At 41.9% G+C, this 16,765-nt stretch overlaps 1 protein-coding gene across 1 annotated transcript in view; it reads right to left on the bottom strand.

Annotated features, from left to right (window-relative positions):
* Window positions 1-16,765, bottom strand: part of LOC115471580 (deleted in malignant brain tumors 1 protein-like) — a 339,289-nt gene that overhangs the window by 74,114 nt on the left and 248,410 nt on the right. Inside the window, exons 13-14 of the mRNA XM_030205253.1 lie at window positions 11,197-11,511; window positions 9,576-9,881 (exon numbers count right to left, since the gene is read on the bottom strand). Of these exons, the coding sequence (XP_030061113.1) occupies window positions 9,576-9,881; window positions 11,197-11,511 (621 nt within the window). The remainder of the gene's footprint in view (window positions 1-9,575; window positions 9,882-11,196; window positions 11,512-16,765) is intronic.

Genomic DNA, 16,765 nt, shown 5'->3' with positions numbered 1-16,765 from the left:
ATGGACTTTTCTTGTAGGAAATTAGCCAAACCTTTTTTAAACCCTGCTAAGCTAACTGCTTTTATCTCATTCTCTGGAAATGAATTCCAGAGTAATTATACATTGAATGAAGAAATATTTTCTCCAATTTGTTTTAAATTTACTACTTTGTAGCTTCATTGTGTGCCCCCTAGTCCTTGTATTTTTGGAAAGAGCAGACAAGTGATTCACATCTACCCGCTCCACTCCACTCATTATTTTATACACCTCTATCATATCTCCCCTCAGCTGTCTTTTCTCCAAACTGAAGTGCCCTATCCGCTTTAGCCTTTGCTCATAGGGAAGACATCCCATCCCCTTTATCATTTTTGTCACCCTTCTCTGTACATTTTCTAATTCCACTATATTATTTTTGAGATGCAGTGACCAGAACTGCACACAACATTCGAGGTGCGATCGTAACATGGAGCGGTACAAAGGCATTACAACGTCCTCAACTTTGTTTTATTTTCCTTTCCTACTAATACCTAACATTCTATTTGCTTTTTTTGCCGCTGCTGCATACTGAGTAGAGGGTTTCAACATATTGTCAACAATGACACCTAGATCCTTTTCCTGGTTGGTGACTCCTAATGTTGAGTCTTGCATCAAGCAGGGGCGTATCTGCGTGGGGCCTCAGGGGCCTGGGCCCCCGCAGATTTCGCCCTGGACCCCCCTACCGCTGCCAACCCTCCCCCTCCGTTGCTCGCCTACCTTCGCTGGCGGGGGACCCCAACCCCCGCCAGCCGAGGTCCGCGTCCTCCTGCCGCTGCCGGCTGCCTTTGGTCCTTTCATTTGTCCATTGAAGCTGGCGCCGACGAAAGTTTCTTTTGAGTCTGACGTCGCTGCACGTTGTACGTGCAGCGACGTCAGACTCAAAAGAAACTTTCGTCGGCGCCAGCTTCAATGGACAAATGAAAGGACCAAAGGCAGCCGGCAGCGGCAGGAGGACGCGGACCTCGGCTGGCGGGGGTTGGGGTCCCCCGCCAGCGAAGGTAGGCAAGCAACGGAGGGGGAGGGTTGGAAATGGTAGCAGCTGGGGGGAGGGGGATCGGCAATGGCAGCGGCGGCGGCGGGGGGGGGGGCTATAATGTGCCCCCTCACTCTGGCCCTGGCCCCCCCTACCGCCGCAGTTCAGATACGCCCCTGGCATCAAGTAACTATAGTTCAGGGTCCTCTTTCCCACATGCATCACTTTGCATTTGCTCACATAAAACGTCATTTGGATGCCTATTCTCCCAGTCTCGTAAGGTCCTCTTGTAATTTTTCAGTCCTCTTGCGATTTAACAACTTTGAATAACTTTGTGTCATCAGCAAATTTAATTATCTCACTAGTTACTCCCATCTCTAGATCATTTATAAATATGTTAAAAAGCAGTGGTCCCAGCACAGACCCTGGTGATACCCCACTATCTACCCTTCTCCATTGAGAATACTGACCATTTAACCCTACTCTCTGTTTTCTATCTTTTAACCAGTTTTTAATCCACAAAAGAACACTACCTCCTATCCCATGACTCTCCAATTTCCTCTGGAGTCTTTCATGAGGTACTTTGTCAAATGCCTTTTGAAAATCCAGATACACAATATTGATCAGCTCACCTTTATAGTAACGTGGAGGGGCATAATCGAACGGGGCCGGCCATCTCTATGGGCGGCCATATCCGGGGCCGGCTCCAGAAAGGGGCAGAGCCGGCCGTATTATCGAACAAGATGGTCGGCCATCTTTTGTTTCGATAATACGGTCGGGGCCGGCCAAATCTCGACCTAAATGTTGAGATTGCCGGGTTTGAGATGGGCGGCTTTGGTTTTCGCCCATAATGGAAACTGAACCCGGCCATCTCAGACCCGGCCAAATCCAAGGCATTTGGATGTGGGAGGGGGCCAGCATTTGTAGTGCACTGGTCCCCCTGACATGCTAGGACACCAACCAGGCACCCTAGGGGGCACTGCAGTGGACTTCACAAATTGCTCCCAGGTACATAGCTCCCTTACCTTCAGTGCTGAGCCCCCAAAAAACCCCCAACAACCACTCCCCACAACTGTACACCACTACCATAGCCCTTAGGGATGAAGGGGGGCACCTACCTGTGGGTACAGTGGGTTTTGGGGGGGGGGGTTTAGAGGGCCAACATTTACCACCACAAGTGTAACAGGCAGGGGGGGGATGGGCCTGGGTCCGTCTGCCTAAGGTGCACTGCACCCACTAAAACTGCTCCAGGGACCTGCATACTGCTGTCATGGAGCTGGGTATGACATTTGAGGCTGGCATAAAGGCTGGCAAAAAATATTTAGAAATTATTTTAGGGTGGGAGGGGGTTGGTGACCACTGGGGGAGTACGGGGAGGTCATCCCCGATTCCCTCCAGTGGTCATCTGATCATTTGGGACACCTTTTTGATACTTAGTCCTAAAAATAAATGGACCAAGCCGGCGAAATGCTCCTCAGGGCCGGCCATCTTTTTCCATTATCGGGCGAAGCCGGCCATCTCGTAGCCACGTCCCGGCTTTCGATTATACCATTTTGGCCGGTTTTAGGAGATGGCCGGCCATCTCCCAATTTGTGTCGGAAGATCGCTGGCCTTCTCCTTCGAAAATAAGCAGGATAGTAACATAGTAGATGACAGCAGAAAAAGACCTGCATGGTCCATCCAGTCTGCCCAACAAGATAAACTCATATGTGCTACTTTTTGTGTATACCTTACCTTGATTTGTATCTGCCATTTTCAGGGCACAGACCGTAGAAGTCTGCCCAGCACTAGCCCCGCCTCCCAACCACCAGCCCCGCCTCCCACCACCGGCTCTGCCACCCAATCTCGGCTAAGTTTCTGAGGATCCATTCCTTCTGAACAGGATTCCTTTATGTTTATCCCATGCATGTTTGAATTCCGTTACCATTTTCATCTCCACCACCTCCTACAGGAGGGCATTCCAAGTATTCACCACTCTATCCGTGAAAAAATGCTTCCTGACATTTTTCTTGAGTCTGCCCCCCTTCAATCTCATTTCATGTCCTCTAGTTCTACTGTCTTCCCATCGACGAAAAAGGTTTGTTTGTGGATTAATACCTTTCAAATATTTGAATGCCTGTATCATATCACCCCTGTTTCTCCTTTCCTCCAGGGTATACATGTTCAGGTCAGCAAGCCTCTCCACATAAGTCTTGTAATGCAAATCCCATACCATTCTCATAGCTTTTCTTTGCACCGCTTCAATTCTTTTTACATCCTTAGCATCATACGGCCTCCAAAACTGAACACAATACTCCAGGTGGGGCCTCATCAACGACTTATACAGGGGCATTAAAACCTCTTTTCTTCTGCTGGTCACACCTCTCTCTATACAGCCTAGCAACTTTCTAGCTACGGCCACCGCCTTGTCACACTGTTTCGTCGCCTTCAGATCCTCAGATACTATTCACCCCAAGATCCCTCTCCCCATCTGTAAATATCAGACTCTCACCGCCTAACACATACGTTTCCCATGTATTTCTACTCCTTAAGTGCATCACTTTGCATTTCTTTGAATTGAATTTTAATTGTCAAACCTTAGACCATTCTTCTAGCTTCCGCAGATCCTTTTTCATGTTTTCCACTCCCTCCCGGGTGTCCACTCTGTTACAATTCTTAGTATCATCCGCAAAAAGGCAAACTTTACCTTCTAACCCTTCGGCAATGTCACTCACAAATATATTGAACAGAATCGGCCCCAGCACCGATCCCTGAGGTACTCCACTACTCACCTTTCTCTCATCCGAACAAATTCCATTAACCACCACCCTCTGGCCTCTGTCCGTCAACCAGTTTCTAATCCAGTTCACCACTTCGGGTCCTATCTTCAGCCTGTCAAGTTTATTCAAGAGCCTCCTTTGGGGAACTGTGTTAAAAGCTTTGCTGAAATCTAAGTAGATTACGTCTATAGCACGTCCCTGATTCAATTCTCCGGTCACCCAGTCAAAGAATTCAATCTGATTTGTTTGGCACGATTTCCCTTTGGTAAAACCATGTTGTCTCGGATCTTGCAACTTATTGGCTTCCAGGAAATTCACTATCCTTTCCTCCAGCATAGCTTCCATTACTTTTCCAATAACCGAAGTGAGGGTTACCGGCCTGTAGTTTCCAGCTTCTTCCCTATCACCACTTTTGTGAAGAGGGATTATGTCCACTGTTCTCCAATCCCATGGAACCTCTCCCATCTCCAAGGATTTATTAATCAAATCTTTAAGAGAACCTGCCAGAACCTCTCTGAGCTCCCTCAATATCCTGGGGTGGATCCACCTTTAGATTTTCAAGTTCATACACACTCTCTTCAGTGAATGGTGCTCTATCCACTCCATTCTCATTCATGCTTTATCCACATGTTTGTTCACCCCTTCAAAGAAATGTAGTAGATTGATTACAAAAATGATCTGTTGAGACTCTACAGCAGTTTGTGACATGGCTGAATTCATGCCATCTCTGTATCCATTTCACATAGACTTACCATGCTAGTCAAATATCTTTTTTGTATACATTGATAAAGAAAGAAGGTGATGGCTTCACCATCATGATTTTTAGGAAGAGCGCGAATTGCAGTACCTTGGTTTTTTTTCTAGCTGTCACCTTCCAGCTCTTATATGAAGTTTACCATTCTCTCAGTTTTTAAGGTATCATCATAAATGTTCTGCTATCTCTGAATTTAAAATACAAGCAGAAAGTCTGAGACAATGGTTATTACAAAGGGGATACCCATTGGATAGGTTAAAAAAGCAAGATATTTCAATAGGGACCTGTTTTTCCAAAGTCAGGGAACTTCTAATGTGGAACAGACACCTACTTGTGTTTTGAAATATGCACAGGTGTAGAGAAGTTTGTGAAGAGGAGAAATTGAGGATGAGAATCTGGAGGAGGAGAAACTGAGGATGAGAATCTGGAGAGAATCTTGCACAGCACGGTTGCAAAAAACAAAAAAAAAAACGGCAGGACGATAGAGGCTTTAGAGTGTTAGAGAAAAAAAAGGCTAGCAAAAGAATTCGGCAGGAACAGCCGAGAAGAATAGTATCGGAGAGCTATATATAACAGCCCGCTAGAAAAGTGGAAAAGAAAAAAGAAAATACCAGCAGGAGCTGGCAGGAACATCTGAGGGTATTGATTTCAAAGACTAATTGAAAAAAACGGCAGAAATAGCTGATATTAACGATACTGGATAGTTAGCTGAAGAAATCGCCAGGAATAGCTGATAAGAATGGTATTGGAGAGCTAGCTGAAAGGAGAAATTACCACTCACCATCTATATAATAACCTGCCAGAAAAAAGAAGCACTACTGAATAAGAGAAGTGTACTTGTAGCTGTGAAGTATTGGAAAGTTTGAATATTCTCTATAGAAGTGTTACTGACTGATGTGGGTACAAATAAGAAAGTCAGTGAAAATATTAACAAAATAAGAAAAGTCAGCGGGTGAAAGATTTCTATTAATTTGTTTGTTGGGTGTTGTTCTCTCAATAGTAGGATATATTTATGGACGTAGGGCTCGTGGTTAATGGTTTTTCCTCCTAGGTTTTTTTTTGGGGGGGTTACATTAACTGGTGAGCACCGGCTCCTTTTGAAATTGGACCAATGATAAGATTAGCTCCAATAATAGCGTGGCCGCTCATTTAAACATTGAGCATAGGGTGATCTCTTTGAGACCAGTCAAGCTTGGAAGCATTGAGGTCCAATTGGATAAAAGTAGTAATTCAGACATTTGTTGGGATAGCAATACTCAAGTACCAACTGGGAAATAGAATAAGGAATGGTATACTACTTGCAATGACTACACAATACATAATAGAACATTATAATTGGTAGTGAAGGGTAAGGCAAAGTTGTAACAATTTAGTCACCAGAACTCTGCCATAACCATGAGCCAAAAGCCTGCCTGAATAGCCATGTTGTGATTGCCGTTTTGAATTTGGGAAGTGATAGTTCACCACATATTTCTAGGGGAGACTGTTCCAGAACACAGGGGCTAAAAAATAAAAGCACTGTCAGATTTTCTCATGGTTCAGCAATTTTAGGACTGGGGAGTACCATACGAAGCAATTGTGTAAGGGAATAAGGAATTGTTAAACATGACAAATATGACGGAAGACCCAGGTGAAAGGTTTTGAAGGCATGCATGAGAACTTTGTATTGAATCCTGAAAGATTTTCTTTTAGCTCTTATAGCTTCTTTCACCTTACGTTTTAACCATGCAAGCTGTCATTTGGCCTTCTTCCTTCCTTTTTTTAACTCATGGAACATATCTGGTCTGAGCTTCCAGGATGGTATTTTTGAATTACATTCATGCCTGATGTCGAGTTTTGACCTTTGCAAGTGCTCCTCCAAGTATTTATTTGTTTTTGTTTATTATCATTCTCATTTTATCGTAGTCTTCTTTTTGAAAGTTAAATGCTAACATATGGATTTCCCTTGAAGGACAGTAAAGATTCTGGAGTGGAGGAGTAGCCTAATGGTTAGTGCAGTAAGCTGAGATCCTGGGGAACTGTGTTTGATTCCCACTGCAGCTGCTTGTGACCCTAGGCAAATCGCTTAACACTCCATTGTCCCAGGTACAAAAAACAACTTAGTTTGTGAGCCACGGACAGAGAAAGTACCTGCATATAATGTGTACAGTGCTGCCTATGTCAAGTAGCGCTATAAAAATGATAAATAGTAGTGTTTTCAGCAAAAAGAACTGATGTGGTCTCCATCATTGTGTGATGTCTGATGCAAGGGTTGCCCAGCCTCCTAGGTAATCCTAGTCCTGGTTCTGGTCCTAATCAATAAATAATAGTGTGCAACCCTCTTGTCCAACTATCCTGGACATAATCTAGGCAGTTGCCTAGACCACCTTAAGCAGGGGGTTACACAATTTATGTTAAATGAAAGGAAAAAAACTGAATCAGAGCCTCCACTGATGACCATGGTGGATATATGGAGCAAATCGAATCCAGGCTGTAGAGCTGGGGTGAGTAACCATGGTCCTCAAGGGCCATAATGCATTTGGGTTTTCAAGATTTCCACAGTGAATATGCAAGAGATCTATTCGCAAGCAACATAAGCAGTACAGGAAAATCAATCTCATGCATATTTATTGTAGAAGTCTTGAAAACCTGACTGGTTGTGGCATTCGAGGACTGTGGTTGCCCACCCCTGATGTACAGATTATAGGCATTACTCTGCATGCACCAATACCTACTCTAGATTGGACTATTTTATTGGTAAAAAGACCCAAATTGGGGAGGGGGTTGGCCCTCTTCCCTTCTAATAGATGCATATCAGTGTGGGAAGCAAAAGCCAAGCTTCTCCCCTTGCAACAATGGTACAATGCTCGGAGAATGAGCTAAAGACAAGACTACTCCCACTGGGCTTGATATTTATGCCAATAAATTTCCCTACAAAGGATGCCTCTTTTTATTATGGTCAATCATAGGTTGAAGCAGCATCCCTTGCTCTGGAAGTTGGGAGAGCTTCCCAAGGTCTAGGGTTACCATATTTGCTCCCCCCCAAAAAGAGGGCATATGCATCGCCCCCGCCCCACCATGCCCCCACCCCGCCCCCGCCACAACCCACCCCACCCCCTGTCACATACAGCCCCACCCCTTTCACACACACCCCCATCACACCCCCCCTAAGGGCTTCCTATCCTCCTCTCCCCTTACCTTACTATACTGCCCTGGTGGTAGTGACCTATTCGGGGCAGGAAAGAGGGGGTTTAGGGGGAGGAGGCGGAGGAGTATATGATGTGCATACATGTATATGTATGTGGTGCCTCCTAACTTTTCTGTTGCAGTACATGAGAAGGAAAAGGAGCCCCAGCCAGCCAAGAATCTGAGTAGCTCAGAGGACCTCTGGGGCTAAATCAAATCTCTCCGAAGTGGAATAAAAATTTTAAAAATCCACAGACACATGCATATAGGCGCACTAATATATCCAACCACAGGTGAGAAAGAGACCCAACCAAGTACAGCACTTGATCAAAGAATGGAAAGTGTACACATTGTCTGAAACTGGGATGAGAAAAGGGTGGCAAGTTATTTTTTTGGGATGGCACGTGCCACTCTTTGCAACCCTGTAGTGACACTTGGGCTTTTTCTAGTAAAAAAAAATCATGTATATATTCAGATGCAGGACCATCCTTAAGGGGTGAAATGCCCATTGATGGACCCACCCCAATAACAATAACATCCTCTGAACCAGCCATAGAGTCTAGGAAAAGACTGTATTGCAAATGGAACAACCCAAAATGCTAGAAAGCCCTAATCAGAAACTACAAGGCTCACAAGACACCTCATTTTGTTCACATATACAAATTTGTATCAAGCCTTACTAGTATAACACTGGAGAAATAGAAACAGAAATGCACTTCCTCCTGTCCTGGGCAAAACATAAAGACATCAGAGATGCTGCACACTCACATTCATAAGAACATAAATGTTGCCATACTGGGACAGACCGAAGGTCCATCAAGCCCAGTACCCTGTTTGCAACTGTGGCCAATCCAGGTCACAAGTACATGGCAAGATCCCAGAACAGTAAAACAGATTTCATGCTGCTTATCCTAGAAATACAAAAGAAAAAACTGGCTACGTTCTGCCTTAATACTGTTGTAGAATACACAAATCTATGTAGGAAGAGCAAATTACCACAACAGCAGTGTGTTGTTAGTGAGGGGACGTCTCATACAGTCACGCAGGCACTCTAGGTGTCTAGCTTATATTAAGCCTCTGCACTTGTGACAATGCTTTTGCATTTTTGATTAAGTTCACCATAACAGCGATATAGTTCTTTGAAGATCTAGAATTTTACGGCAGTGTACGAAAAACTATTATAAAAAAAGTGATGTGGACACAATGTTGCATAAAGATATGTACATTTAAAATTTAGTATTAGTAAATTCACGATAAGCAAATACTGTGCACTACTGGAGGTTGGGGGCAGTCAATGATTATATCATGTCACAAGTGCAGAGGCTTAATATAAGCTAGACACCTAGAGTGCCTGCGTGACTGTATGAGACGTCCCCTCACTAACAACACACTGCTGTTGTGGTAATTTGCTCTTCCTACATAGATTTGTGTATCCTAGAAATAAGCAGTGGATTTTCCCAAGTCCATCTTAATAATGAGTTATGGAATTTTCAGAAATTATCCAAACCTATTTTAAACCCTTCTAAGTTAACTGCTTTTACCACATTCTCTGGCAACGAATCCCAAAGTTGGCGTACTCAAATCACTAAACTAAATCTTTAAAAAAAAAACCCTTTTAACCTTTATTGTCTGGACCGCTTAGCCTTTGTAGCCTGTGTCTCATATTTTGCAGGCTGCAGCATACATTTCCCTATTTTCCTGTGGGGCTGCAGAATTCAGCTGAAGACATTGCTTCTGCCATCGAGGACACTCTCTATGTGTGCATCTGAGATGTGCAAAGCCTGGGCTCTTTCATTAATACTTGCAGACCATGGATTAATTTTAATAGGCAATGGAAAAGATGCTGGCACACCCCTTGAAAAATCTCTGCATTCTACCACATAGCATGTAAGAGGAATAAGGAATTTACCTGAACACACCACACTTGCATCCTCTGCATGGCTGCAGTTTTGTTTGTTCCCAGAACTGGCCAGACATTTGGTGATGTTAGACTCTGTTCCTTTGCAGGTAACATCAGACAGCCAAATGGGAACCGTTCCCTGCTCAAACTGAGATTCACTTGACGTGGATATGGCAAATCCACAACCCAGCTCTTTACACACAACCAAAGCATCCTGTAAATCCCAGCCACGGCCACACACTGTTGTCCACTGATCCCCTTGGACCACTTCCACTCGTCCAGCACAGAAAGTAGGGCCATCCTTCAGTGCCACACCTCCATGAAAAGAAGAAATCACAACAAACATATGAGAATATTTATTTACATTTACATAATATTCAGGTTTGTAGCATATTAAAGGCATTTATTTCAACTGTATGTGACATTGTTAAGCCTAGAATAGCATCATATTAGTTCTCATAGAGAGCTGGTATGTACAGAGAAGCATATATAAAATTTCACTAATATTTAGTGCAGGTAGTAGAACGGAGTCAGTCTCTGATAAGAGTCCCCTGCTGTCAAGTAAAGGTTTTCATGGGCATTACATTTACTTAAATTTTTCTTTTAAAAGAAGTGAACCTGAACTCTTTTAGTTAGATGCAGTCAGTGCTACTGGTGATACCAATTCATCATCTGTACCCTGCATTAGGAATGGGCTATCATTTGTAATGACATGGGAAATGTTAATGACATATCCCAAGTTGTAGCATGTCATTAAACTAAAATGAGCGGAAAAAAAAATCAAATTTAGGGTTTTTTTCCTTTGCTGAAAACTGTAGCGTCTTTGCATATAATGCAACTATTTGCAAAGAGGACATACTCTTTTGGAAAGAATGTGCACTCTTTCCAACAGAGGGCACATTGTTTGGAAACAGCTTATAATTTCCTTTATTTTATTATACTGCCTTTACTACACAACAGACTAAAGCTGTGTACATATGTTTGCAAAAAGGGAGCACTCTTCATAACATTGTTGCTATAATGACAAAATGGCCATAAAAACCCGAATAATAAATATTCTCGTAAACACAGGAAACACAAAATGAACATTTCCAGCATCCTCCAAAGATCACATTAATAACTATTAAATTGCCTGTACAAAGCAAAAAACACACCAAGGGCTTTCAAAACAGGAACTTGTCCTTTAATCAGTAATGTAAACCGATGCTGTACATCGTTAACCCGACACAGGCCGTGTTTCAGCATTCAGTGTCTGCATCAGGGGTAACACTCTGCTGGATCACATGATATGTATACAGGCAGCCAGAACCAACTCTCCTTTGAGTTGCTCCTTCTGTTTCAGGGTTGCTCTGGTGCCACAGCGCAGAGCAACCCTGGAACAGAAGGAGTGATTCGAAGGAGAGTTGGTTCTTGCTGCCTGTTTATATATCATGTGATCCAGCAGAGTGTGACCCCTGATGCAGGCACTGAGTGCCGAAACACAGCCCACGTCAGGTTAATGATGTACAGCATCAGTTTACACTACTGAATAAAGGACAAGTTCCAGTTTTGAAGGCCCTTGGTGTATTTTTTGCTTTGTATTGCTTGTCTTGTACTTTGAATCCCTCTCTGTTTTGCTGTATTAAATTACCTGAACAAATGGCTCCAGCATCTTCACTATGAAGACAATTGTGCTTTTCCCAAGTACTTGCTTTACACTGACCGAGGTGAGACTCATTTCCAGCACAGTCAATGTCATCAAGCCATATGGGACCTGTCCCTTCACCAAACTGAGCCTGTCCTGGTGCTGACACAGAAAGACCACAATTCAGCTGCTTACACACCAGCTTGGCATCCTCTAGACCCCACATATCATCACATACAGTCCCCCATTGACCATCTTGAAGCACTTCCACTCTTCCAACACAGCGATTAGAGCCATTCACCAACCTGAACTGGAGCTCACCTGAAAGAGTTTAATGAGTAATTGTTAATATTCAGTCACAGCTGTAGGCACAGCTCCTTGTATCAGTTCTAAAAGAAGTGCCAAATAAACATCATCCACAGGAGCATTACTACCAATAGCTTTTATGTGAGAATAGCACTGCCAGCACCATCAAAATTACCAGCAATATCATATTCCATTGAGAGCAGCACCAGTCTATCAATCCGTTTGCAATCCTTGTACTATCAAATAGTTTTGGCATCATATACTCACCACAAAGGTTTCTCAGCCAATTGGTTGAAAAAACAATAAAACTCCTTCATGCTCCCCAGGTAGTCTATAAGAACTAGTGTATACCTTGATTACACGTTGCAAGAGCTTAAAGCAGAATGGATCTTATAGACACAGATTACACAGTTGGAAGGCATTTCTATGAACTGGTACTTATCTGGAGCCTATTTTATATGGGAAAGTAGATGTCTACTTTCCTTTTCAGAATAACAACATATCAGCACAAATGCACGTGTATAATTTAGGTAAAACCACTTACACCAGCCATAAAGCTGGTGTAAATGTTCATGTCTGAACTGCTTAAAAATATATGCACATAATAGTATTCTGTAATTTATGTGCATATATATTTGCTCTGCCCAGACTCTACCTGTGTGTACACCCACCATCAAATTGAATGCCATCGAATTTCGGTGCCATTTTATAGAATAGCACATTGCTGGAATACTTCTATGTATGCATATATGTGCACATATATGTCAGTATCTGGTCATTTACATATATTCTTAGCCATAGGCACCAAATATAAGAGGTTTGGGGAGGCTAAGCCAACCATAATCTTCCCCACCTCCCTCCCACTGCCTTCCCTATTGCTGTTGTTGTTGCTTCTGAAAAAATGCAGATTCTGTAGCATAGAACCGGAATGAGTCAGATGTTTCATTTCTGGGTGTGATGTGCTGATGTTCAATAGGAACCGAGAAAGTACTTGCATAGAATATGTAAATCACTTTGGTTGTATTACAGAAAGGCAGTATATCAAGTCTATGGCCCTTTACCCCTCTACCTTTATACAGAAAGGCACTATAAAGTAGCATGTCTCATCCACTGAAAACTGTGTAAGCCAATGCTTCCCTGTGTGTAGCAGCACCCTGTGAACTCAAGAGGGGTGCCATGAAGGGAGGTATGTATTAAGGGAACACGTGCACCACCGCCATGTTTCCTGCCCGCCCTCGGCATGCAGCTGGCCTCTAAGTGGTGGTGGTGGGGGAAGCAGCCACAGTGAGAGCTGATACCTCTAGGGGCAATGAATCCCAGGTCCTGCCACAGCTAGAGGGTGAGGAGTGACCCTGAGTGCAGACAGAAGGCTGTAAATGGAGAAACAAATCCCAGGCCCTGCCACCACAGAGGGCAAGGAACGGGTACTCTGCAAACAGAGCAGCCAATCCCAGGCCATGCTGCCACCAGAGGGCAAAGAGCGGCCCTGATTGCAGACAGAAGGCTACAAACAGAGCAGCTGTGGTTAAAAGAACACTGACCATTTCTCTTTAACTGGAAAGTCTCCCATGCAAGTTGCCCAGCTTTGTTCACAGTGGTATACAAGATACAACACAGTATCTCATGGCAGAAAAAGACCATTTGGCTGATCCAGTCAGTCCAATTATTCCAGTCTGCAGTGCACTGTAAGGATATATCCCAGCTGCATATAGTGTATTATTCCTCAATGAAGCAGATTAGTTTATTTCCTTACCAGTGCAAGGAAGTTGGGTGCCTGTGCAATCTCTGCCTTGCATGCCCCTAACCACACAGACTACAGTTCATACACGGAGGAGGTAGCTGGCGAGTTTATTTCTCTCTTCCTCCTGAAAGTGTAGTGATAGGCAAGGGCTGTGTGTGTGTGTTTCTCCCGAGTTAAATCTCGCTGTCCCCAGCTCTTCTAAACTGTCACTTGGAGCTCTGGCTGTATGGGTAGGTCGGGATATTACCTTCATTCCTCACTCAGAAACTGTGACATGGAACTCTGGCTGTATAAGTAGGTTGATTACAGAGAACCACTGGCAAAGTCTTTAATCTTTTTCATTTATATATGGTGCTGGGTGTTCACTATAATTATCTGTATTTCTCTTTAATTGGGTTGTAAACAAAAAGGTGGGAATATGAGCCAGGCTATCCAATAATTGGACCTGAAGTTAAGTTTAAAATAAACAAAATTTAATAATATTCAAACAAATAATAATAACACAATTGCACATTAAAAATGACACAACGTTGTGTTTCGGCCGGATGGCCTACATCAGGAGTCTATAAACAAAAACAGTAAATAAATCCATGAATAAAATATACATTGATATGATATGCAAAAAGAGGAACAACTATGAGATATAAGATATCATAAAACATCAAAAGCATAACCATGCTAATATAAATGCTGAAGATCAAATATACTAAAAAATCATTACGAAAAAAACTGGAGATAAAATATTATAAAAATAATTACGAAAAAAGGGATATACATAAATTCAGTGTTCAATCAATGGAGATTAAATTGTAAAATAAATACATAAAGAGGATATACATTGATATAATGTTCAAAAAAAGTACTAGAGGAGAGTTATAAAGAATAAATACATAAACAGGATATACATGAATATAATATAATGTCCAAAAGGACCAAACACAAGAATGATTGCTGTGCTAATACAAACAGCAAAAAAATATAATAATAAATACAAGAACAGGATATGCAAGAGTATAATATAATGTCCAAAAGGGACAAACACAAGAATAATTACTGTGCTAATATAAGCAGCACAAAAACGTATTCCTGACTAATTGCACATTAAGAATTTTATAAAAAATGCAGATACGAAAACAAGTACAAAGATAATGGCCAAACTAATATGAGAAACAAAAGATCAAAAAAATCATATTCCTGACTGGTTGCACACATAAAAATCTTATATGAACCAAAACAATGAAAGACATATAAAATATGGCATATCTCAAATGCCATCATGCTAATAACAAACACAAAAAATTATGTAAATGCATACAAAGCATGGTTTTATATGTACATACATGGATGTTAATGAAACAAACTAACGTTGTGGCTAATGACGATGATAAAATATGATCATCAAGTGATGTGAGAACTCAAGTCACGAATGAGAAGTGCAGACAAGGATTTAAAAATGGTCTGCAAAAAAAACAAGAGAAAATGTGTGGTCACATATTGAGTTGCAGCCAAGTAAAGCCCTAAGTGTGCTCATTCAGTGACACTGACGATAGCTCATGCTGTGCCTATAATGTGCTCATACAAAACAGCTGACGAAGAAACATTTATATTAGCATGGTTATGCTTTTGATGTTTTATGATATCTTATATCTCATAGTTGTTCCTCTTTTTGCATATCATATCTATGTATATTTTATTCATGGATTTATTTACTGTTTTTGTTTATAGACTCCTGATGTAGGCCATCCAGCCGAAACACAACGTTGTGTCGAGTCATTTTTAATGTGCAATTGTGTTATTATTATTTGTTTGAATATTATTAAATTTTGTTTATTTTAAACTTAACTTCAGGTCCAATTATTGGATAGACTGCTCATATTCCCACCTTTTTGTTTACACTTTACGTGCCGTGGGATCTATTGAGTTCTCCACGTATGTGGATTCTCTTTAGTCTTTAATTGGGTTATCATTTATATGCATTCACATATATATTCATTTGTCAAATTTATTTTGTTGATTTGTGCAGAACAAAAGATTTTTGAACAAGAAGCATGGGATTGAAGGAAAGGAAGACAAACCACAGACCAGTGGTAAAGCTGTGAAGAAAAAAAATATTAGAAATATGATATTTATCTAGATTTTGGTTTTACTTCGGTATACGTCAATCATGAAGAACATCCACAGTGTGTAGTATGTCTGAAAAATCTGGATCCAGAGTGCATGAATCCAAGCCAACTAAAACGCCTCTTATAGACCAAACATCCTAACATGGCTAGTAAATCGTGTTATTTTACAAGACATTTAAAAGAATTGAAAGAAAAAAAATATACATTTTTTAAAACAAACATCAATATCAAGAAATGCTTTGATAGCATAATACAAATTGGGATTTAGAGTTGCAAAGTGTAATCAGTCTAACACCATCGCAGAAGAACTGACTTTACCAGTTGCAGTGAATAGGGCTAATATTATGGTTGGTGAATCTACGGGAAGATTGCTTTCAAAGATACATTTATCCAACGATACGATCAGTCGTAGAATCCAACACATGGCTGAAAACCTCAATGATCAGCTAATTGAAAAAATGAAAGCAGAAGAATCTAGATTACAGCTAGATGAGGCGACGGACAGTAACAAGGATGCTCAGTCAATTTGCTACACATGGTTCGTAGATAGTGATAAAATTGTGGAAGACCTTCTCTTCTAAAAGTATCACCTCAGGTATATAGGCACAAGACTTGTTTGAGATTGTTGACATTTTTATGTGCATTAGTACTGGTACCGATGGTGGTCACTCTATATCTGGCTGTTATGGAGGATTGCAGGCAGTAATAAGCAAAGCTGTTGATACACTGTGGACCCACTACATAATCTGCAAGGAAGCCCTTGTTTCTAAATTGAGTCCTCCACTGAACCTAGTCATAGAAAGTGTGTTGAAAGTGGTGAACTTCATAAAAACTAGGCCACAGAAGGCAAGGTTTAAAAAAAAAAAAAAACAGTGTGACAATATGGGATCTGAGCACACATTATTGTACTACTGTAGCTCATGATGGCCCTCCCGTGGCAATATATTGTCCTGTGTGTTTGAATTAAGACAAGAATTCTACTCTTATCTCAAAGAAGAACAGGAGTGTGCTAAAAACATCTTGGATACTGATTTTTTTTGTCAAAATTAGGATACCTGTGTGCACTGGTGTAGCTACAGGGGGCCACGGGAGCCTGGGTCCCCCCTAAATTGGTTCTGGGGTCTCTAGTTTGGCTGGCAGGGATCCCCAACCCCCTCCAGCTAAAGCATTTGTCCAGCGCTGGTCTCCAACTCTCCGCTACATTGCCTGCTCTGCTCTTCCCCTCACATCATGTGCATGCTCATTTTAATGAAACTGAGCATGCGTGACACTTCAAGAATGCTCAATTTCATTAAAATGAGTGTGTAGTGTATGTGACATGAGGAGAAGAGCAAGGCAGGCAATACGGCGGAGACCAGGGATGGACAAACGCTTCAGTTGGAAGGTTGGGTACCTCCGCCAGCCA

Source organism: Microcaecilia unicolor, chromosome 6, assembly GCF_901765095.1.
Source record: "Microcaecilia unicolor chromosome 6, aMicUni1.1, whole genome shotgun sequence".
NCBI classification, from domain to species: domain Eukaryota; kingdom Metazoa; phylum Chordata; class Amphibia; order Gymnophiona; family Siphonopidae; genus Microcaecilia; species Microcaecilia unicolor.
This window is presented reverse-complemented; position numbering and strand designations above follow the sequence as displayed.